The sequence below is a fragment of the Rhinolophus sinicus genome, linkage group LG18 (assembly GCF_036562045.2).
Source record: "Rhinolophus sinicus isolate RSC01 linkage group LG18, ASM3656204v1, whole genome shotgun sequence".
NCBI classification, from domain to species: Eukaryota; Metazoa; Chordata; class Mammalia; order Chiroptera; family Rhinolophidae; genus Rhinolophus; species Rhinolophus sinicus.
This window is the reverse complement of record NC_133767.1, coordinates 15,228,887-15,251,100: the sequence shown is the minus strand read 5'-3', so window position 1 is coordinate 15,251,100 and position 22,214 is coordinate 15,228,887. Positions and strand designations below refer to the sequence as shown.

The 22,214-nt window shown below is 62.5% G+C and overlaps 3 protein-coding genes across 3 annotated transcripts in view; 1 reads left to right on the top strand and 2 right to left on the bottom strand.

The window, feature by feature from the left end:
• Positions 1-64: 64 nt before the first annotated feature.
• Positions 65-8,161, top strand: PERCC1 (proline and glutamate rich with coiled coil 1). Its single transcript, XM_074322565.1, has 2 exons — positions 65-1,510; positions 7,294-8,161. Exons 1-2 carry the CDS (start codon positions 1,458-1,460, stop codon positions 8,159-8,161), a joined length of 921 nt encoding a protein of 306 aa, XP_074178666.1. The 5' UTR covers positions 65-1,457.
• A 94-nt stretch (positions 8,162-8,255) lies between these two features.
• On the bottom strand, positions 8,256-18,179 carry CCDC154 (coiled-coil domain containing 154). Its single transcript, XM_074323076.1, has 19 exons — positions 18,098-18,179; positions 17,676-17,789; positions 16,945-17,112; positions 16,375-16,657; positions 16,100-16,289; positions 15,886-15,932; positions 15,475-15,570; positions 14,906-15,029; positions 13,159-13,260; positions 12,951-13,079; positions 12,729-12,853; positions 12,250-12,376; positions 12,029-12,166; positions 10,876-10,995; positions 10,713-10,789; positions 10,221-10,338; positions 9,758-9,844; positions 9,244-9,431; positions 8,256-9,142 (listed from the first exon to the last, which is right to left on the bottom strand). The coding sequence occupies exons 1-19, from the start codon at positions 18,177-18,179 to the stop codon at positions 9,016-9,018; spliced, it is 2,442 nt and encodes an 813-aa protein (XP_074179177.1). The 3' UTR covers positions 8,256-9,015.
• CLCN7 (chloride voltage-gated channel 7) overlaps positions 17,581-22,214 on the bottom strand; it is a 27,294-nt gene continuing 22,660 nt past the window's right edge. The window contains exons 19-25 of the mRNA XM_074322556.1: positions 22,064-22,191; positions 21,664-21,749; positions 21,115-21,244; positions 20,331-20,390; positions 20,060-20,236; positions 19,606-19,686; positions 17,581-19,421 (exon numbers count right to left, since the gene is read on the bottom strand). Of these exons, the coding sequence (XP_074178657.1) occupies positions 19,335-19,421; positions 19,606-19,686; positions 20,060-20,236; positions 20,331-20,390; positions 21,115-21,244; positions 21,664-21,749; positions 22,064-22,191 (749 nt within the window). The 3' untranslated portion in view covers positions 17,581-19,334. The remainder of the gene's footprint in view (positions 19,422-19,605; positions 19,687-20,059; positions 20,237-20,330; positions 20,391-21,114; positions 21,245-21,663; positions 21,750-22,063; positions 22,192-22,214) is intronic.

Here is a 22,214-nt window from a genome sequence, read left to right as displayed (position 1 = left end):
AACTGGCCCTGGCTCTGCTGAGCCATCCCGTCTGAAGGCCACACAGGGGTGTCCTGGCATCATCACAGACTGTGGAGATGTGTGTGTGTGTGTGTGGGGGGGCGGACTTGGTGACAAAAATCAGGTCATGAGGCCATCTTGTGAACTCTTAATCTGCTGCCTCCCCAGCTCAGCATCTTTGTCTCTGGAGGGTCGTTCTTCTGTGCCTGCCTCCTGGCATCAGAAACACCAGACTCAGGACCAATTCTGCGCCCCCAGGAACTCTTGAGACATTAATTAGAGCAAGGGTGGCAGGCTGAAGGTGTTCTGAACTCAGCAACATCTGGGAGTCCTCCCACCCCAGGAAGTCCAGCCCCAGAGGCTGGGTGGCTGCTCAGCTTCCAACCCAGGACTGTGTTCAAAGCTGCTGTGTCAACAGAGGCACCTGTGTGCACAGTCCTCCCAATTGGGCCCCGCCCCACCAGTTTCACCCCAGAATCACTGCCAAAGCAACTTGCCCACAGGGAACCCAAAGAGCACCCCTTGTGGGTGGGAGTTGGGGGTATGAAGTGTGGGGAGAATGGGACAGAACCATCACGGTGTGTAGCATGGAGGGTTCCTGGAGGAGGAGATGAAAAAGCCCTGAGGTTAGAGATGGGGCCGCTGATTGGGCTGATGCAGCCACCGCGTTGGAATGCTTTAGGGCATCAGGGGACAAGCTGCCCCAGGACAGCAGAGTTGGGGCTGAGCTGGGAGGCTTGGGCAGGGGCTTGGGCTTCACCTGGGGAGGGGCCACTAAGCCCGTCTCAGTCGTGATGACTACCTTGGATGGGTGACACAAGATACCTTGGATGGGCGACTCAAGCACTGGAGACTCCGCTTCATCAGCTGTCAAATGTCATGTCTCCTTAGCAGGCTGCTGCTAGGACTGGGTCTGTCACATTCACCTGAACCTCAGCACGTGACCTTATTTGAAAATAGGGTCTTTGCAGATGTAATTCCTTAAAATGAGGTCATACTGGATAGGATGGGCCCAAACCCAGTGACTGGTGTCCTTAGGAGAAGAGGAGGACGGACACCGAGGCACACGGGAGGAGCCACGTGAAGAAGGAGGCAGAGATTGCAGTGATGTGGCCACAAGCCAAGGAACGCCAAGGATTGGCAGCAATACCAGAAGCTCAGAGAAAGACTGCAACAGTCTCTTCCCTGGAGCCTTAAGGGTGTGTGGCTCTGCCCACACCTTCGTTGTGGGTTTCTGCTCTCCAGAACTGTGAGAAATCAACTTCCTGTTGTTTTAAACCACCAAGATCGTGGTCGTTTGTTAGGGCAGCTTCAGGAGACTGAGACAGGTACCCAATCACAGAGTCACCGTGCTTCCCGACAGCGTGCAACCCAGAGCAAAGCCCTCACCCAACACTGGCCTGAACCCACGACCGTTTTTCTTGCCCTCCCACTGAGACATCCACACCCCATGCTGCATGTTCTCCCCCGCTGCAGGGGACAGAAACCCACCTTGTTCAACCAACCACAGGTGTGTTTCTGGTGGCTTTGGCTGGAGGGGAGTGACAGCCCCACATGCTGTGGTGTACTTGACTGTCCAATGTAGTGGAACCCAGAGTGGGCAAAGTCATAACCAGAAGCGTCCGGGGGGTGGGGGGCTCTGTGTCTCGGGGGCCCTCCCTTCCCTGACCCCAGCAAGCCCAGCCGGGCACTGGGTGACAGGTGCCTGGCACTGCCAGCACTGCCTACTCTTGTCAGCAGCCCCCCCCCACCCTCCCAGGGACATAAACTAACACCTCAGCCTCATTATCTCAAAGCACACAGAAAAACCTCACACGAGGCCTAATGTCCCACTAATGGCCAGAGAGGCTGCAGCCCTTGTGTGCCCAGTGCCAGGAGTAATTCACTGTAGCGCCACTTGAGAGCTGACATATTGGAGCTATTGATTTTCCCCGGGGAGATCAATATGAGAGATGTGGGGACAGCCAGGTCCACCGCCTTCTGAAGGGCAGAGCCTTTCTCCCGGGGACGGAGGCCTGACAACGGCTGGGGGCTTGTGGGGGTAGGATGGGCGCACACCTCCAAAAGGCCCGACGCTGCCCGAAGTGGGAGGCTGGCTGGGACCAGGTGCTGAGACATATGTCGGGCTCCAGGCCTGGCAGCCTGAGCGCCTCAGCCGTGAGCCCCACTCCAGGGGCCTCATGGGTAACAGGGAGCTTGGGACACCATGCCACTCAGCCTGGCTGGCCATCCAACACCGGCTGGACATGTGTAGGCAGTGATTCTGGGAGAGTGTGTCTCCACTGATCAGGGTCCCCTTCGGGTGCCGTACCCCAACCCAGCCTTGCCAGGAACAAAAGCCAGAGTTCAGCCTGCACCTGCCAGACTCCTGGGTCCATCATGAACATGTTTCAGGGACAAGGAAGGGGATCATTCACTGACACCCTACTAAGACCCCAGATCTGCGTAAATCCCTCTCACGCCTGTCCTGCACTCTTACACCCTCAGACTGTGCCTCGTTGAGCCCCGGCATTGATTGCTGGGACTGGTGCAGTAGCACCCTCCCCCATCTCCGGTCTTAGCTCCCTTGTCCAGGTACCTGCCCCACACTGTACTGCTAGGTTCCTCTTCCCAAATACCCATGGGCTCTGGTTTCTTCCACGCTCTAAAAATCTCTGTCCTAGACTGGGGTTTCCTCCATGGTCTGTGGTGAGGGAGAGAAAAGCACTGGGATTATACCAGCAGAGAAAGACGAGGGTCGGTCTGGTTGTAGACAGAATTCCCATGGCTGGCACGAGTGGACATCTCGTTGGGCCACTTGTGGGACCCAAAGCCCCTGACCTGGCCCCAGCTCCACGGACCAGGGGCCTGAGGCAGAGGCCAGGACGAAAAAGTAGTCCTGTGGGGGGTGAAAACAAGGGCCTCAGGAGGGAGCAGGCCTTGGGAGTGGTAACCATCAGGGGCCCTCCTCCCTGTTAAAGCGTCATCCTCAAGTTTGGTTCCAGTGACAGAGGGAAGAGCGAGCATCTTGGCTTCCCATGGCTGGGAGGAAGGTCCAAACTCCATGGCCGGGCCACGAGGTCCTGCAGGCCACCCAATGCCTGTCCAGCAGATGCTTCCAGCTGTGAATTTCCTTTTGCTGCTGAAACAAAAGAGCACCTCTGCAGGGTCACTTTGTCATGTGAGGTGACATACCCGAAGTTCCTGGGGATTTGGGCCCAGATGTATTTGGGGCCATCATTCAGTCGACCACAGGGGTGCCAGCTCCTGGAGGTCTGGCTCTCTTCCAGGCTGTTCCCTCTTCAGGAACACCTCGCTTCCTGCAGCCTGGCCAGGGGGGCTCCTGTTCCCATGAGCACCCCGCCAGCACCCTCCTCCAGGACCTTCTCGAGGGCAGGGCTTTCTCATTCCTCAGCCCACCTGCCCCCAGTGCCCAGCCATGCCCGGACAAAGGCAGGCTGGAGACCAAGCCTAAATGCCCTCCTGGGACCTCTACCCAGACTGTACTCCCCTTGGCCCCTGCAGCCCCCGGCTGCTGGGCTGAGCCAGGGGGAGTCTCCAGGCTGAATCCTGGCCCCGACCCTTCCTGATCAGCAGCAGGGGGCGCTGTGGCTACATCCCAGGCAGTTGATGAGGGGGCCCTGGGGTTCAGGGTGGTCACATCTGGGAGCTCCCTGGACCAGCAGGGGAGGAGTGGTACCTGGGTGGACGGGAGCCTAGGGGCCCCAGCCGCCCAGGAGCCACCTGGGACCCCGATTCTACCTGGGCCTCCCCTAGGCTGTGGCTGACAGCTGGGCTGTGTTGTGTCAGGGAGCCGGCCATGGCTGGGGCAGGGCCACCCCATAGCCAGGTCCTGAACAATAGGGTCATCGGACCCCAGAGTCTCAGAGCAGAACGGTGCCCATGCCTGAGGTCAGCCTCTGGGGGAGCGAGGTCCAATGTGGACAGACTCACAGGACTGATTGCAGCCAGATGCGTCTTACTTGGGGCATGGCCTCTACCCAGGGCATGTTGAAGGGGCCATGATGACCAATTGTATCTGTAGGCCTTAGGGCGTGTGGCCTGTCACAAATCTGTCCCCTCTCCCTGCAGCTTCCCCTGGGGCCTGCAGTGGCCCTGCCCCATGGTCCTCTCCCTGGTCCTGCCCCAGGCAAACCACTTCGGCAGCTTTGAAGATCCATTCATGGCAGGTAACCAGCCTGGCCCTGGGTGGGCCCCATTCTTGGGGTGGAACTTTTCATTTTCTTGTCACTCTCCCAAAGCCAGTGGTCCTGCCTGTGGGCTGAGCACTAAATGTCTGCGTGGAGCCCTGCAGGTGCCCGAGAAATGACTGGCAGCAATCCACAGGGCAGACCTGCCTGGCAGCCTCCACTTGCGGCAAAGACCTGGGTGTCACTGGGTGGGTGAGGTGCCATCTCCACCTGAAGGAGGTGGGGGAGGCTGAAGCTGAAGGGCAAGGACCCTGGGAGGGGTGGAGTGGCATCTGTGACCAGTGGACAGGGAGCCCCCATAGCAGGGAAGGAGATCGGGGACCATGAGTGACCCTGGGGGCCAGGCACACACCAAGCTCAAGGGGGTGGCTGTCCTGTCCTCAGAACCTGGACCACCAGATGGGACCCCGGGGTCCTACCAGCTGGCATCACGGGGCTGCTCCAGGAGCAAAGCACCCAGTGGCACCCACCACATGGTGGGTCATACGGGGAAGGTCCTCCCTGGACTGAATAGCATCCCCCAATCTCCACCTGAACATCAGAATGTGACCCGTGGAAATCAGGTCTCTGCAGATGTGATCGAGAGATCGGGGCAGGCCCTGAGCCAGTGACAGTGTCCTTGTAAGAACAGGGAGATGTGGGCACAGGGCACCAGCCAATGACCACAGAGGCGAAGGTTGGAGGAACACAGCCACAAGCCAAGGAACGCCCTGGACTGCTGGCCGGGACACCAGACCCCGGGAGAGAGGCACAGGATGACCCCAGGGCCTCTGGAAGGACCAGCCCTGATGACCCTGGAGTTTGGCTTTCTGGCCTCCAGACTGTGCAGAATCCCTGTGTGCAGTGATTGGTTATAGCAGCCCCAGGACACTTGTGCAGCTGCCATAGGACAGAGGGTTATCCAGGAGGATGGTAGGGGGAGGGCTTGACAGGGGGCAGACCTTCTGGGGTCCTACTGGTGGTTGTAACTCATTGGGGAAGTGCAGTGAGGACGCCCCCAGGCAGGTTCCACAAGGCTGTGGGGATACCAATCCCCCTACCCCCCCACCCCCCCACCCCCCTGCCCAGAAGGCGGCGTGGGAATAAAAAAAGGAACAAGAGAAGAGAGGTGTTATCTCAGCCTGGATCCTGGAGACGAAGCCCTGGGGGGGGGGGGGGGAGCAGGGGTTCAATTGTAGCTCTGGACCAGTGGGAGGTAGCGGGAGGGGGCTGGGCAGGGGCTGCAGGGTTCCCACCTGCATGAGTCCCCCCACCTGGGTGCTGGTTTTTGGCCTCCCTTGCTTGGCCGTCCCAGGTGCTGCTGCGGGCCCCAAGCTCCGTTCACCCAGAGCCCTGCACCAGCCAGGATGTTCTCCAGAAAAGGCTACTCCAGAAGTCAAAATAGCATGAAATTTAATTTTCCGCCTATTTGACAAGGCTTGGTGGGGGCCCCAATCAGCGGCGGAGATAAGGGTCCTCGGCCGAGTGTGAGCCAGCTGGGCGCGCGGCAAACACTCCACGGTCCCTGGGCAGGCTGAGGTTCCCCCCTCCGGACCCTGGTTGCTGGGCGCTAAAGCAAACGGACTCTATTTGCCCAGTCTGCGATGACAATGCAGTCGCCAAATATTTGCCAGCCCGGCCGGCTGCGGAGCCTGGCTATAAATGCTTGAGCCCAGGTGGAGGTGGGCCTGCCCAGCAGAACTGCAGGCTTCACAGGTAGGAGCCGGGCTGGATGGCGGTCTGGAGGGAGCCGGCAGAGGGGTCTGGCCTCCTCCCTCTCCTGGGAAGGCTGTGGGCCCTTCTGCCCAGGTGGTCTTTGGGGGCCACCCACCCACATGGAGGGGTCACCAGTAGGGCTGGGCAGGGCCAGGCCATGGAGGCCAGCGACAGGCAAGCAGGGGCTGGGGCTTCCCAGGAGCGGCCACCCCCACAGCCCATGTCTGGGGCCACTAGACGCCCCTGCAGGGAGAAGGTCCCCAGCAGTGTGAACAAGATTGGGAGGACAGCATGGCCAGCGGGGTGCAGGGAGGAGGGGAGGCCTGTGCGCTCCCCAATCCCTCTGATTCTGAGCAACACCTGTGGACTGGCCAGGCCCCCCAGGAGGTATTTTCTGACAAGCGAGGAGGCCCCTCTCCCGCTCTCCACACCGCCTTCCCTTTCTTTCTCCCTCTTCCCCAGGACTCACCCACCGCCTCCCAGCTACGAAGGGACATTCTGGACATGTCCCTGGGGTGGGAGATGCTCTGGCATTCAGAATGAGCCCCCACTTGGCTGTGGACCAAGGGAAGAGCTCACCCCAACCGTGACAGTGTCCTCCTGAGCCCCGGCCAAGAGGAGGCCCACGGGCCTTCCCCGACTAGCACTGACTCTGCCAAACTACGGGGTGTTGTCTCCTTTACCCTTTGCTCCCCTGACAGGTAACAAATGAAAGCCTGGGCCCGTGACCACACTTCTTAGAATTAGACAGGGCAGGAGAGATGGTACCAGCTCTGAAGCCCCCGGAAGCCCCCCACCCAAAGCTGCAAGGGCTCTGGGCCTCGAAGCAGTCAGGCCCAGCTCCCGGGCTCAGCATGGGCATCTCGGGGACAGCGGGATACTCCCACCCCGATACTCCTTTGAGAGGGCCAAGAGGTCACCTGCCCTGCACCTGGGTAGATGCCACCTTAGCGAGCCTATTTATCAAGAGCCACAGCAACCCCACGCTGGGAGAAGGGCTCTGCTCTCCAGGGCCCCAAACCCACTCACATCCCAGACCCTGCTTTCCCACCGCCCCTGCGTCTTCTCCCTCCTGCGACTTCTCTCCCCCAGTGGACTATGCGAGTGGCATCTCCCCGTCACACACCCTCCCTCCCGGCTGACCATGCCCCTGCAGGATAGGATGCATTGCTTGTAGGGCCAGCGACCATCCCACAGGCCACTGGCTGTTCTAAGCCCCTGGGTCTGCACTCTGCAGGCTCCCCTGCTCCACTCATGGTGCCCACCACTCTCTCCAAATCGCACCCACTTCTGAGTGTGGCACCCTCTCCAAGAACAAGTGGCCACACAAGCCTGCAGTGGCCAGTTCCACCAAGAGGGCTGCGGGGCCCTGACCGCTAACCTGTCCCCTCTCCACCTTCCTCCTCAGCTGGCGCCTGCTACCCAGAGGCCCCAGAAACTCAGACGTGGAGGAGATGGCTGCTGGTGTGATCCAGACTCTCTGTGACTTCCGGCTGCTCCTGCCATCCCTTGGGCCCTTCTTGCCCTCAGACCTGGAGCCCCCAGATACTTCTGAGGAGGAAGAGGGGGGCGAAGAAGAGGAGGATGGGGAGGGAGAACTGGAGGATGAGGGGCTAGGGGGCCACAGCCCAGCCCCCCAGAGCTCACGCTGGGCCATAGCTGCCCCAGAAGAGGCCCTTCCAGGTCTGAGCAGCCCCGAGACTCCACTGCAGCTTCTGCGGTTCTCCGAGCTCATTAGTGGAGACATCCAAAGGTATTTTGGCCGCAAGGACAGAGGGCAGGACCCAGACGCCTGTGACATCTACGGTGACAGCCACCTGGTCAGCAGCTCAGCCAGGGAGCTTTACTGTGCAGACCTGGTGCGTCTGGCTCAGGATGGGTCCCCAGATGATGACGAGTCCACTGAGCCCGGGGTCCACTCGCCTGGGGGTCCCGAGGGGCAGGAACGCGGGACAGGCCTTGGCGGGGACAGGGCACAGCCACTGGGGCCCCTGGCTGAGCTGTTCGACTTTGGGCTGCGCCAGTTCTCAGGGTCCCGGGCGTCCACCAGCCGCCGACTGAGGCTGGAGCGGAAGTATGGCCACATCACCCCCATGAGCCAGAGGAAGCTGCCCCCCTCTTTCTGGAAGGAGCCAGCGCCCAGCCCCCTGGGCCTGCTGCATCCTGGCATGCCTGACTTCAGTGACCTGCTGGCCAGCTGGTCAGCGGAGGCAGGCCCTGAGCTGCCGGGTGGGGGCGCCCAGCCCCTGGAGGGGGTGCAGCCGGCCGAGGCCTAGTGATTGGGCAAGGGTTGGCAGGGGCTGAGCTGGGGCATCGGGGCTCCGGACTCTTTTTATGGCTGTCATGGGAGGAGCCCTCCAACATGGGCAGCTACCGGGAGGACAAACCAGCTCAGGTCGGGACTTTCCAGGCCTGGGAAGACAGACAGGGCTCATCCTGGGACCCAGAGCCGCCACCACCAGAGGCCACCAGGGCAGGAATGGGCCGGGGCCAGTCCTTAGCACCCAACCCGGCCACCCTGGCCCTTGGCCCTCAGAGCTCTGCCTGCAGGAGACGAGGACACAGCAGGAGTTGCAGCCCCTCAGAAGGGGTGGGTCCAAGGGGTTGCCGTGCTGTGCCCACCCAGACCAGTCCTCAAGATTCCCAAGGGCAGCCCTCCCATTGCTTCTCATCAGCTGGTCCCAGGTGGCCCTTCCTCAAGGCCCTGAAACAGGTGGCAGGGCCAACTACCCAGATGAGCCAAGGGTTTTCTTGGAGGGGCAGGAGGAGGGGGGTGCAGCTGAGAGCATGGGCAAACACACTGTTTGCTCCCTAGATTAGGGCAGGAAGAGCTGCTTCTCTGCAGGGCACCTCCCAGGTGTGAAGGAGAAGGTTGGCAGCTGTGGTTCCCAAGGCTGGCCTGGTCTGGCTGCTGGGGGACACCAGCCAGGAGTGGGTGGGGGTCCTAGGCCACTGTGCCTGTCGTGGGAAGGCCCAGGAAAAAGGTTGGGCCTGGGGCTTGTCTGGGCTTGGGGAGGAGAAGAGTGTTTGGGGAACCTGGGGACAGGGCCTCTTGGTCACTGCCACTGCCCAGGCCTCCTGACCCCCTGGAGGGATCTCCAGGCTGTGACAGGCACAAGAGCTGGCATGTTTATTTCTGGGAAAGGGGCCAGGACATGAGCTGATGGGCAGACTCCTGGCCAAGGGACCTCGCCAAGACGGCTCTCGGCCTCCACCGGGCCACCCGGTTCATGAGGACCGCCTTCCACTGCAGCCACCTGCTAGGAGACACGGCTCATGGCCCACGGCCCTCGGGGCCTCCCCCAGCTCTGAACCCCGACCTGGAGGGGTCTCCCAAAGGCAGCTCCCCACTGCTCACCTCATAGCCTGATATACGCCCCAGCAGTTCACAGGGACCACCTCGCCGGGGGCCACATCCTTGACGAAGAACTGCTGTCTCACCAGGGACATAAGGACTTTTCTGCTGCCCAGCGTCAGGGCCCAGGGGCCCTCCTCACTCCACAGGCGTATCAGGCTCTCCCTCAGGGTGGCCATCTCCTCCGTGCGCTGGGATGGAGGCAGGGGTGCATGGGAGAGGGACTGATGTGGAAATGCAGGAATTGGACCGAGGGGATGGGACAGCAGACGGGATTATCTCCCTCTGGGCAAACCAGGGCCTTATCTGCCTGGAAACGCTCCTCAGACCAGGCACGCAGACCGACTGATAGATGGATGGTGGGGGAGACCGAAAGCTGGAGGGATGGCCAGGCTGGGAGGGGCAGGGAGAGCTTGCACAGGCTCCCCACAGAGAAAGTGGCCCACCCTCCCGGCCTGGGAGCCCCTGGAGCCTAGGGGATGAGGGCCTGTCCCGCCAGCCTGGGGCTGCCTCCTACCAGCTTGGTTTCTGAATTAAACTTGAGGTTCTGGATGGTCTTGTTGTCCTGGATGCTGTTTTCCAATTTCATTATTTGGTTCTGAAACTAAACACAGCGTCCCCGTTTGTGGGCACAGAAGCGGCTCTCACCCCAATACCCTGGGGCAGGAACTGGCTTCTGACACAAGGGCCCTCACCCCTCGATGAGATCGGGGGGAGGGGCTGTCCCTCAGCCCAGTGACCAGGCGGGACCTGGCCAGTGCTCAGGGATGCTCGTTTCACTGTGATTGCTGATGCCCCCAGCATTTGGGGCTCCAATAGGTGCCCCCACTTGGAACTTCCAAAGGCTAAGATGTGGGGAGTCCCCCAGCAGGATAGTTGGCTCTGTGAACATTCCTGGGGACCCCAGTGCAGGGGGCTGCCCCTGTCTGGACCAGACGACCTCCCCTTCTGAGTGTGCCCGGCACAGGGCCCGAGGGTACCGTGACCAGCTTGCCCTGCATCTCCGCAATCTTCCGCCCAGGGTTGCACTCCCTGAGCTGCTGCACCGACGACAGCAGTGCTGCCAGCTCCTGCCGCATGGCCCCAACCTCCAACTCTCTGTGGGCACAGGAGGCCGAGGCTGCCAGGTTCCAGGATGGGGTGGTGCCCGGGGACTGGGGGCAGAGTGGGTGGAAGGAGGAGGCCCTGGGCACAGAGTGGGGACTGGGGGGTCCCCAGTGGGTGACAGAGGGAAAAGCTTGGGGATCCATGCAGGCTGCCCCCGAGAGCCAAGGGGAGGGGCTGCCACAGGTGCTGGGAGCCCATGGAGGAGAGCCCACGTGAAGCCTTGTTGGTGCAGTACGGTGGTTCTGAGATGGCTGTACCTTCCCAGGGTGGACACCAGCCCAGCCAGTGACGGTCACCTCAGCAGAGCCACTTCCCTCCCCAGGGGCTACCGTCCTGCCAGGCTGCGGCCGGGAGCTGGGCCTCACCTGGCTTTGCCCTCGGCGGAAATCTTGAGGTCTGAGTCGCTCTTATGCAGGACGCACCTGTCAGAGACGGCTTCTATCTGAAATGGGGCCCAGGCGGGGCTGAGTGGGTGGCTCAGTCTGGACACAGCGGGGGAAGAGTGGTGCAGGCCTGGCCCTCACCCACCTGCCGGGGGAGGCTGTCCACTGTCTCTTGCAACTCCCTCAGGTGCGTCTGGGCCTCCTTTCGACACTGAGCCAGGCCCTCCAGTGATCTCCGCTCTGTGCCTTCCCACTCGCTCTTTGCCTGGGACATGGACACCCAGTGAGGCCGGAGCCCGGACAGGGAGGGTAGACAGAAAGACAGACTCAGCACACCTCTGACTCCGACCACATGCACCCAGGCCACACACAGCCCAGGACAGCAGAGCCAGGCATGTCCCCCAGGTCCCCTGGATTGGGCCACTGTGGTGAACAGAGACACATCTGTATGAAGCAGGCCTGGCTCAGCCCCTTCCCCACAGCAGCCCCTGCTGCCCACAGGGAGTCAGCAGAGACAGAGAGCAGACAGCCTGCCCACACCTGCAGAAAAGGGGATGCAGGGCAGGGCGGGGGGCCTGGCCCCACAGCCAAAGGGTGTGCATGTGTGTTCACAGCAATGCCATCCACACACCCCAAAGGGGAGCAGCCTATCGGCTGATGAATGGATAAGCAAACTGTGGTCCATCGCGCAGTGGAATAGTAGTCAGCCATGAAAAGGAACGAAGCACCAACACCTTGACAACACGACAGACCTCAAAACTCATGCTCAGTGAGAGAAGCCAGACACAGCAGGTCCCAGAGCGTGTGATTCCATTTCTAGGAACTGTCTGGAATGGGCACATCCGCAGAGACAGAACGCAGATGTGGGTGCCAAGGGCTGGGGGAGGGAGGGGGGTGTGACTGCTGATGCGACGGGCTCCTTTTTGGGGTGATGAAAACCTTCTCAACGTGATTGTGGTGGTGGATGGACAACTCTGAATATATGAAAACCCACTGAATTATATGCTGTAAAAGGGTGAATTGTACGGTGTGTGAAGTATAAACCTCGATAAAATTGTTATAAAAAAAGAAAAACAAAACCAAGGGGTGGAGTCTGCCTTCCTATGGTCAGGTCTCCCAGGCCTCTGATCTCAGCGGCTGATCCTGGGCCGCTCTGCTCCGAACAGGAGGTCTCGTCGCTCAGGACCACCCTGGGCCTTGGGGACCGTCACTGAGTGGGCTTAGGACCCGCTGGTGAAGCCTCCACCCTCAGGGAGCCAGAGGGTTGCCAGGACCTGCAGGCAGCACCGTGGCCTTACCTCACACAGCCTCTGGGTCAGCATGTGTCCCTGCAGGCCTAGCCTCCAGCTCAGGGCCAGGAAGTGGTCACTCAGGTCCTTTACCTGTGTGACCAGCACGTCCACAGACACCTCCAGGGCCTGGCTCTTCTCTTGGAGCTGCGGGAGGCTGGGCTGAGTGTGGAGGCCTGGGAGGGCGGGAGACCCCTCAGGGAGACCGGACGCGGCCCCGCCGCCCTCACCAGCTCCAGGGCGGCGCTCATCTCCTGCCGGGCCAGCTCGCCGGCCAGCTGCGTGGCCTTCAGCTTCTCCTGCAGAGAGGCAGCCAGCTCCCCAGCCTGGCTCTCCTCCAAGTGTCCCTTGGTGTCCCTGGGAGTTAGCGCCACTGAGAGAGACTATCCCTCAGCTGAGACTGGCCCGCCCCTCAGAGCTGGGCCAGGGAGGGGAGCCTAGTTGCTGGCTCCAGAACCTTCCAAGAGATCCCCGGGAATGGAGGATGGAGCGTCATCACAGGGACGAGCAAGATGGGGCTGTGTCCACTTCTACCATGCAGAGATCCCCCATGAGGGACAGGCTGGGAACGGGTGGCTACTCTGCCTTGGGGGCCCTTACTGGGCAGGGTGCTGGGCTCAGGAGGCTGGGGTCTCGGGAGAGGGACCATTCCAGTCCACCCGGCCTGACAGCTCCGGGTCCCTGCCGCTGGCTCCGTTCAGACACCCACCGGGCCTTCTGCTCAGCCAGCAGGACGCGGTTCAGTGACACCTGGTTCTGCTGCACGAACTTGGTCAGCTGGACCACAGCCCTGTCCAGGTCCCAGCACTGCTCCAGGAGGTGTGACTCTTCTTGCTGTGGTGCAGCGGTGGCCCTGAGTCCCACGCCTCTCCTGTCGCAGCTGCTCCCCTCCCCACAGGCACCCAGCCTGCGCCCAGCGGGCACTGCCCACCTGGCACTGCCCCCGCAGGGCCTGCATGCGCTCCTCCGCCAGCTCCTGGAGCTTCTGCCACCTGCTCTCCAGCTCCTCCCGCAGGCTGCTCTCGGCCTTCAGCCGCCTGCTTTCTGAGGTCTTCATCCTCTGCGAGAGGTCCCACAGGTTGTGGTGAGCCAGGCAAACGGGGGGCAGGGAGAGCCCCGGGGATCCCACAGGCTCCCACCTTCTCCACGGCCAGGAAGCTCTTCTGCAGGAAGCCGCACAGCTTGGCCTCCCTCTTGAGGAAGCGGAGGCTCATCTCCTCGCCCAGCTTGGTCACCTGGGCCTGCGGAGGGTGGGGGTCACTGTGCCGCCGCCGTGCTGGGCGACTTCCTCCCACAGCCGCCCCTCACCCACTGCACCACCGAGGACCTGTTTTCTTGCCCAACCGTCTCCATCAGAGCGGGCTCTGGGTCCTGTGCTCCCGGCTGTCCCTGAGCCTGGCAAGAGCTGAGCCCACACTCTTCATAGGAAAGAAGGCAGGGCAGACAGGGGCCACGTGTCCCCCTGGAGGGCCAGGCATGAGGGCTGTGAAGGGCCTGAAGGCCAAGCTCACGTACGTCCAGAACACGCTTCGAGCCCACAGAAGCGACCACCAGACGCCACAGCAGCCACTAAATCACACCCCGAGCTGGGAGCCTCGGGAAGGGAGGCCGAGGGTATGTGTGAGCACACACTCATGCACACACACACGATTTGCTCTTGCCCTCCAGGCCTGGGTGGCGCCCCTTCCCCCCATCTCTCCTCCCTGTCAGCTCCCTTCCTGTTGCACCAAGGGTCTGAGGGTGCAGGAGATGGGGGAGTCAAGGCCCAGCCCGGCTCTGTCTTCCAGCCTCGCACACCCATCGGGCAGCCAGGGTTCTGGCAGGTGGCACCTTCTCGGAGGCCGCAGAGACCTCCGGGGCAGCTCCCACAGCCCACAGGCACGTATGCCTCAGCCCCCTGGCCTCCCCGCCTCACACAGGGTGGTGTGGCGTGGGGCAAACTTTCTGTCGTGAGCCAAAGTGTAGATGTTTCAGGTTTATGGGCCCTGGGGTCTGTGTCACAGCCCCTCAGCTCTGTGGTTCCAGCGCAAAAGCAGCGGGAGTGGCTGTGTAGCGATAAAACTTTATTTACAAAACCAGGCGGGGGGCCGCAGCTTGCTGACCCTGGCCCTAGAGTGTGCTTGGCAAAGAGTTGGGCGCTCCACAAGGTGCCTGGCACAACGGGAATTCCTGGGCTCAATGCCTCGGGAGCTCCTGGCTAGTGGGGAGCTCAAGCAGCCTCCTGAGGGAACCCAGAAACTACCCAAAGGACAGCAAGAGGGGGACGCCACTGAAGCTGGGCAGCCGAGCTATGTGGGCAGCAGCTGGGGCCTCCCCTGTGGGCAGTGCAGTCCCTGGTCTCTATTTGCAGAGCTGAAAGGCTGCCTCTCCCCTGCCCCACCTCCTCAGGGCACATGCAGGAGGGGACACCGCACCAGCCCAGGCGTGGGACCACTGGGAGACATGTCTTCAGGGAGGAAACTTGCACTTCACACGAAGGGAAGCGCTGAGGTTGAAATGGCTGAGGAAGGGGCTTCAGGCGACGATGTTCTATTTCTTGATCTGGGTGCTGGTTACGCGGGAGGGGGAGGCAGCAGCTGAGCACTGAAATGACCTGGGCGGCACCCACACTTGGCCACTGAGCATGTGAGAGGTTGCTCTTGTGACAGAGGAACCATGTTTTAAATCGTCTAACATGTCAGCTACTTTAGTGGCCACGGGATTCGCCAGCACATGTCTGGTCGTCCCCCAGGTCTGATCACATGGATGGAACTAAAAAGAAAGCTGAAGGTAGGGAAGAACCCCTAGTGGGAAGGACATGGGCTGGGAGTGCTGGGGTCTCTTCCGGATGGACCCTCTTGCCAGCAGCCCAGGTGGCTGCCCAGATGCCAGCGCCCTGCCTGGTACCTGCATCCTGGCCACCTCATGCTCCATCCTCTGGCTGGCCTCCTCCTGGCTCCTCTGCAGGGTGCAAATGGCCACCTCCCGGTCCTGCTCCTCCTGCTCCAGCGTCCTGGCCAGCTTGGCCAACCTGTGGGCACCCGCCAAAGGTCACAACCACCCACTAGCAGAGAGCCTGGCTGGGGAGCCACAGGGAGGCTGGTGGGGCCCTTGGACTTCGAGAGTCCTTCTGCATCTGGGGACCGAGGCCGACCTACAGGTCTGTGGAGCAGGAAGTACACAGATCGCTGGGTAAACACAGAGCGTGGGCGAGACACAGGCCTCCCTGTCCCCACCTGGGACAGTGAGAGCTGGGCCCCAGGGAGCATGACCTTTGGGAAAGAGGAAGCGGTGGGGACCCCCTGGCTTGAGTCTCTTTTTCCTACAGAGGGGTCCATGGAGGTCTGAGGCTTCCTGTCAAGCAGCAGCTTGGCACAGAGGGCAGGAGGACACCTACCCTGCCTTGGTGACTCCCACAGGACCACACACAGAAGGTCCAGAGCTGGCCCCTGGGGAGGGAGGTGGGCAGTGCCTACCTGAGGTTGGCTTCCTGCTCGGCGCCCTTCCGCTCAGAGTCCTGGAACGCCTGCTTCCTCCTGATCTGGGTCAGAGCCTCCCGGACCTCCACCAGCCTGGCACACAAGAGCGGCTTCTGCCCAGGGCCTGCCCAGCCCACCGTTCTGGCAGCCAGGAGAAGCCCAGGGCAGGCTGGGCAGGCTTTGGGGCCCGGGGGCCTGGCCAAGGGGCACCAGCGGCAAGCCTCCCGCCCCTTTCCCAGGCCTCTGCTCACCCAAACCCTGACCTTGGGTTGGACCATGGGTCAGTACCGCTTACCCGAACAAGACAACAAACAGGGGAAGGGAAACCCGGTGGGTCTGGAACCAGCCACGTCTCTCCCAAAGCCCCCTTCCCTCCCGTGAAGGCCTGTGCCATGCGTGTGGGGATACCTCTTGTCCAAGGCCTGCATCTGGTTCTGGTTCTGGGGCCCGGGAAACTGCGAGGAGGGGGATGTGGGCTGAGTGCAGGCCTGGGGCCCTCCCAGCCTGGGCAGCAGGGACCGAGCTGGGCGCTGGGTCCAGGAAACAGCTGCCCCAACACCCAGGAACAGGGGAGCCTGGCCTGTGGGTGGGACGAGCTGCCTCCCGGCCGATGGGGGCTCACCTCCGGGGCCTCCTTCTCGGAGGCCCAAGCCCCCTGTTGCAGCTCCTGCTGCAGCTTCCTCAGCTCTGAATCCTGTAGCTGCACATGGGCCTGCACCTGGCGCAGCTCCTGCAGGAGGCTCAGGTTGGCACGCTCACAGTTGTCCTTGTGTCCCCGCAGGGACGCCACCTCAGTCTGCAGGTCGGCCACCCTGGCCAAGGCGAGGAACAGGCTGTCAGCACATGAGCCACGGGGCTGACGTGTGGCTCTCCCGCCCTGCTCCCTACCGGGCTCACCATTGCTCCAGCTGCTTCCAGCGCTGGGGGGTGTCCTGCTCCGGGACAGAGATGGTGGACGCCAGGCGGCTGGTCTCATATCGCTCTGAGATCTCCTCTAGACTCAGGAGCTCAGGGCTGTCCAGCCCTTCCTCCAGGAGGAGTCCCAGGTCCTCCAGGGTACTCAGCTGGGAGGGGGGCAAGGCCCCTGACGAAGAGTTGCTACCAGCCAGCTCTACAAGGCACCTGGGGGCTCGCCACTTGGACTTCTGGGCTGACAAGGGGAGCCGGCTCCCAGGTGGAGCTTAGGGTAACAGGGACCGCAGCAGCTGTCACTGAGTGTGCCCGTCAAGCTCACTGTGGCTTGTTCTGCTGAGTCACAGAGCCTGACCCAGGGAGAGCTGGGCTCTCACTGCTCCACAGCAGGAATCTCAGGCTCAGAGAGGTCCAGCCCCCACCTGAGGACACACAGCACTGGGTGGCAGGAACTGGATAACGCCCTGCCCTGCCTGGCCAGCTGCAGAGGGAGCCCCCGGGCTGTGAAGCAACCTAGGAATCAGGAAGCAGAGCTGTGCCCTCATCCACACCCACACGCAGCCGCCTCCCTGGACTGTCCTCGCAGCTCTGGCCCGTCAGGACCTGGCTCTCCTGACGGCTTCACCAGCAGTCTTTGGCCCTGGTCACTGCCCAGAAGCCCCAGGCCTAGCACCCCGTGGCTGCCCAGAGCTGGACACCAGGGTAGTTGGGGGTGGGGGATGGCTGGAGGGAGGCAGGGTCAGAGCTGGAAGACTCCAGGGCCTTGGGGTAGCACGCAGGACGTGAAGGGGTGAGCTACTGTCCTCACTTCTCACCTCCTCCTTCCAGGACAATACCGAGGCAGGGAGGGCAGTGGGGGTTCTTCTGGAACCTTGTGACTTCACAGCCTAACCGCCAGTGGAACCTGAGCTCTCAACTCCCCAGTTCCCGAGAGGCCTCCCCAACCGCCTGTTTCTGGAAGGATTCAAGGGGACGCCGTTCAGCCAGCCTGGCCAGGGTGGGGGTTGCCCAGGAGCAACCGCTGGCCCTCCGCTCACTGCACCTAACAGGAAGGCTGGGATCCCCAGACGGACTGGATAGAGCCAGCCCTGCACCCAGGACCAGAGGCCCCGAGGGATCGTCCACAAGAGATGCGGCCACAGGTGTGCGCTGACGTCAACCTTCATAGCAGCCACAGTGAGAGACAAGGAGTGAACTTCAATAGCCCATTTTATTTGACCCGGTTTAGCTAAAATACCATCATTTGCACCTGTACTCAGTACAGAGACGTGAGCGAGACGCTGTACCTGCTTTCTCCACACCGAGTCTCCAAAGGACGGTGGGGTGTTTTATTCTCACTCCAGCCCCGCGCCCCCCCGTGTCACCCAGACCTGCCCACGGAGGGCTGGCTGGGGGTTTCCCTGCCACAAGGGGAACACGTCAGTCAAGCCGTCATCCAGGGGGAGCCACACCACACGTCTTGTGGCCGAGCAGGTCCGGGAGGAGGACACGCGGAGCCGAGCCGTGTGCAGACGGAGGGGCCCCTGGAGAGAAGCCTTCCCTGCCGGGCTCTGCAGCTGCCCCCGGGGCAACACTGCCTGGACATCCAGACCAGGACGAAGTGGCTGGTGCCCAAGGGGTTTCCTCCTGCGGGATACCCCACCTGCAGGCTCCTGGGCCTCTTACGTGTGGCCCCCTCGCAGGGTGTCCACACTGGGGTGCTGCCCACCTGCACCAGCACTGAGGAGAGCCCCATCCCAGACGCCCCTATCCCCAGTGGCCCCGGAATTCTGGCTGCTAGACTGGTCCATGCCGACCATGAACAGGAAGTTGGTACTGGCACTCAGTGCAATTCCTTTATTTCTCCCATTCAGACCCCCCACACTCAGACCCCCGCTCCCCTCCCCAAATATTCCCCATCAGGACGATACCTGCCGTTCAAAGCCCTACCCCCCTGAATGCGGCCATAGCTGAGGCACAGCACCCACCAGCTCACCACCGAGGGTCTGTATCGCCTCGTCAGACATGGGTGGCCTGGGGACTCGCCAGCCCCGCCTGGCCTTGGAGGGCAGTGGCCCTGCTCAGCCTCCCCGTATCATTCCAGAGCCCGTCTGCCCCTAGGGCTGGAACGTCATCGTGGGCTGGGGATGCTCAGAGGCCAGTGCCCCCCAAGCCAGTGCCAAGAAGACCCGCCTTCCCAGCTGCTGTCCACACGGTGGCCACAGCTGTTCGTCTGGACTCCAGCCTCGGGGGGCTTGGGGTGACAAAAGCCTGGCAGGACTCGGGGGTTCAGGCCCACACGTGGCTCTCAGGTGTCCTCTGGCCAAGATTCCAGCACAGAGCCCATCACACCCCAAGTGGGGGAGGGACCCCGGGGGTGAACGTGGTGAGTCCGGGAGAATGGGCAGTTCCTAGTCTGCTGTCCATGGCTGTTCTGCAGCCCTGAGCCCTCGCCTCTGTGCATCCCTGCTGCACAGGCCATCACCTCACGGCTGCAGACGGAGCCGAGAAGGACAAGGCCAAAGGCGGTGGCTGCCCAGGCCTCCAGCTGGCAGTTCACAGGCGCGTGGTCCTTGTGGGCTGGCACCAGGTAACGAGGAGCAGAGCGGCAGCGAGGGGCCCCTGCCCTGCGGGCCTGCAGCACTTGGACCCACGGGGCCCAGCTCGCTCGCGTTCGCACACACACGTGAACACAGACATACAGACACACACCGAGACACACAGACATGCACCCTCTTGCTGGCTCTCAGGAAGCGAGCACTTGCATGAATGTCTGATCCCTGAAGGTGAAGAAACAGGAGGATGGAGAGTGACATCCAAGGGGCGAAGGCCAGAGGAAGTGTGGTGACGTCTTCAAGGTGCCCACGTGATGACCAGGCTCACGCCAGCTGGGTCTGGACGACACTGGATCGGCCGCTGCCCGAGGAGCGAGGTGGGGACCCCGGGTAGGTGCCAGGGCTGGGGCGTCACGTCTGGGCCAGTGAGAGCTCCTCCAGGCCCCCCTTCCCCAGCCGGTATCTGGCCAGGTCCTTCCTGGTCACCAGCCCGACCACCTGTGGGAATAAAGCCAGGTCATGGGAGTCCAGCAGCCCCTGCCAGTACTGTGGAAGTGTGTGGGGGAGCGGCAGAGTTTGGGAGAGACCTGGAGGTGGGCCCAGGCCTCAGAGCCCCCTGCAGGAGCGAAGAGCAGGTGTGCACCTGTGACCCTGGCAGCCAGGTGGGCAGGGGGCCACTCACCTGATTGTGGTTGTCCACGACCACCAGGTGCCGGAGGCCCAGGGCCCGGAACAGCTTGAACACCCTCGGGAGAGATGCCTCCTGCAACACAGGCATGGCCTCAGCTCGCCCACTGGCCCACACTGGCCCCACCCGAGAGTAGAGGCAGGACCCACAGGCTCGGTCGGCCGTCTCCCATCACACTCGCTGCTACTAGGACATCGAGATGCGTCCTGGACCACCCCTTCCCCACCATGCCAGCCAACCCTGCCTCAGTTGTGCTACTGGCATCCAACTCTACCGCCACCACTTCCATCCCCCAAGTCTCCAATCCATGTTCTGGCTCTGAGGCTGGAGCTGCCCCCGCTTCCGCTGCCCCCACCTCAGCCCCGCCCTGGCCAGCCACTGAAGGCCACCTCGAGACCCTGCAAGCGGGCATCAAACAGCTGCCCAACCCGCAGCCCCCGGCAGGCACCTGGGGCACCGTGTAGGGGGAGGGGTTCATGAACTCAGAGAGGTCCATGGTGCACTCTCGCTCGTCCTGGGACACGTGGATGGACTGGATGGGGGGGAAGCGCGGGTAGGCGTCCCGGAAGTCCTTCAGCCGCAGGCGCCGCTGGACCAGGCCCCTGTTGGATCGCTCCACAAACACCTGTGGGGAGTGGGCAGCGGGCAGGGTGTTAGAACCCTAGCACCAGGAGGGGCCTGTCCCACCTCCCGGAGGCACCTGCGGCCGAGGGGCCTACCTTGTGCTTCAGGAGGACAATCAGCTGGGAGCGCAGGATCAGGCCCTGGAGCCGGGCCGGCTGCGGGAAAGAGACAACAGGTGGCCTCATCTGCAGGCAGAGCCCCAGACCTCGCGACCTGCCTGCTTGGTCACAGGCCCTGCAGAAAGCTCAGAGGGGCGGGCGGCAGCTGGCGTCTGAGTAGCAGCTCCACTACATGCGCTCAGGGACCTCTGCTCCAGCCAGGTTCCCATCAGGCTCCCCATCGATGTGTGGCCACCGTCTATGGGTGCCGGCCTTGCCACAGGCTTTTCACCTGCACAAGCTTGTTAATCACCAAACACCCCAGAGCGAGGAACAAGGTGTCTGGGTTGTAGTATGTGCCGGGGCGAAATGCAGGCCTGGCCCTGACAAAATTCACCCCAAACCTTTGGGCACGTGGTACTGGGCGGGCCGCACATTCCCTCAGCGGTTCCTGAGAAGTCACAGCCACGGCTGCACAGCTGACAGTGCAGTTTGGGACACGAGCACGAGCTACATGGCTGCGTCACTAACCTATCTGTGTGCAGAGCGCTCACACAGCTGTGTGACTTGGCTCCTTTCACAGTGAGCAGAATTCCCACCATAAACCCAGACGCGGGGTCTCTGCATCCCGACACATCACGCCTCCCCAACATGCCCTGCTTGGCAGGTGCACGGGCCGACGATGGCTTCCCTGTGAGGTCTGGGGAGGTGGCAGCCGGCCCGAGGCCACTGGCTCACGTGCGACGGCGGCCGACCCGTCCACCTGCCTGGCAGCTGGTACCTGGGTGTCGTCAGTGGACTCCACCACGGGGAACCCGTTGTGATTGGACGCCGTGTTGCTGAGTATGTCCACGATGACGCCCACTTTCTCCGTCCTCCGCAGGCAGGTGACCGGCGTGCTCATCACCTCCCTGTGGAAGAACGCACACCTCGTCCACTGCTGGCCACATGGCGACCAGCCACACGGTGACCAATCGCAAGGTGACAGACCATGTGGCCATGGAGGAATTTCTCAAAAGTCTTCACACCAGAGCTGAAGCGCCACAGGCATGAAGCGGAAGGATGCAGCAAGCCCGGAGGTGAGGCGAGGAGGACGCAGAGCCCAGGCACTGCCCTGGGAGAACCAACCAGCCGGGGGCGGCGCCTGCAGCCCCAGCAGCGACCCCCAGGGGTTCACACACGGGCATGCGGCCTCCCTCCTGCTCCTGGCCGCCCATACCACCCTGCCAGAGCGTGGGCACCACTTGCCGCCCACCCCAGCCTGAGCATGGGGAGGAAGCCCCAGGCTGCAGGCCTTTGGCCTAGACCGCAACCAGGAGGAGGGCGATACCTGGCGGTGAGCGAGTGTGAGGTGACCGGGGCTTCCCAGTGCAGGAAGGGCACGCTCTGCAGCTGGATGTGCATGTCGTACAGGCCCTGGGGGGGGGGGGGGCAGGGCGTCACGCAGAGCTGCCGTGGGGAGGGGTCCCGGGTACACTGTCCCCACCACTGAGGGAGGGGTCCCGGGTACACTGTCCCCACCAGAGGGAGGGGTCCCGGGCGCGCTGTCCCCGCCACTGAGGGAGGGGTCTCAGGTGCACTGTCCCCGCCACTGAGGGAGAAGCTGGAGATGGCTTCACAGGGGCCCCTTCCCTCCACGCTGCTCTAGACCCCCAGTCCCCAGTCTCAGGCTCTGAGACCAGGTCATGCGGCGGGTCCCAGAGGGAGGGTGAGGGGCAGGCAGGCCCCACCTCGATGAAGACGTCCCCCACGATCTTGGCGGTCATGAGCACCAGCATGATGGGGAAGCCGTAGGTCACGTTGCTGGTGGCCTCCATCATGATGACCGTCAGGCTCAGTGTCATCCTCACGATCCCACCTACCCCGGGAGGGCAAGGTGAG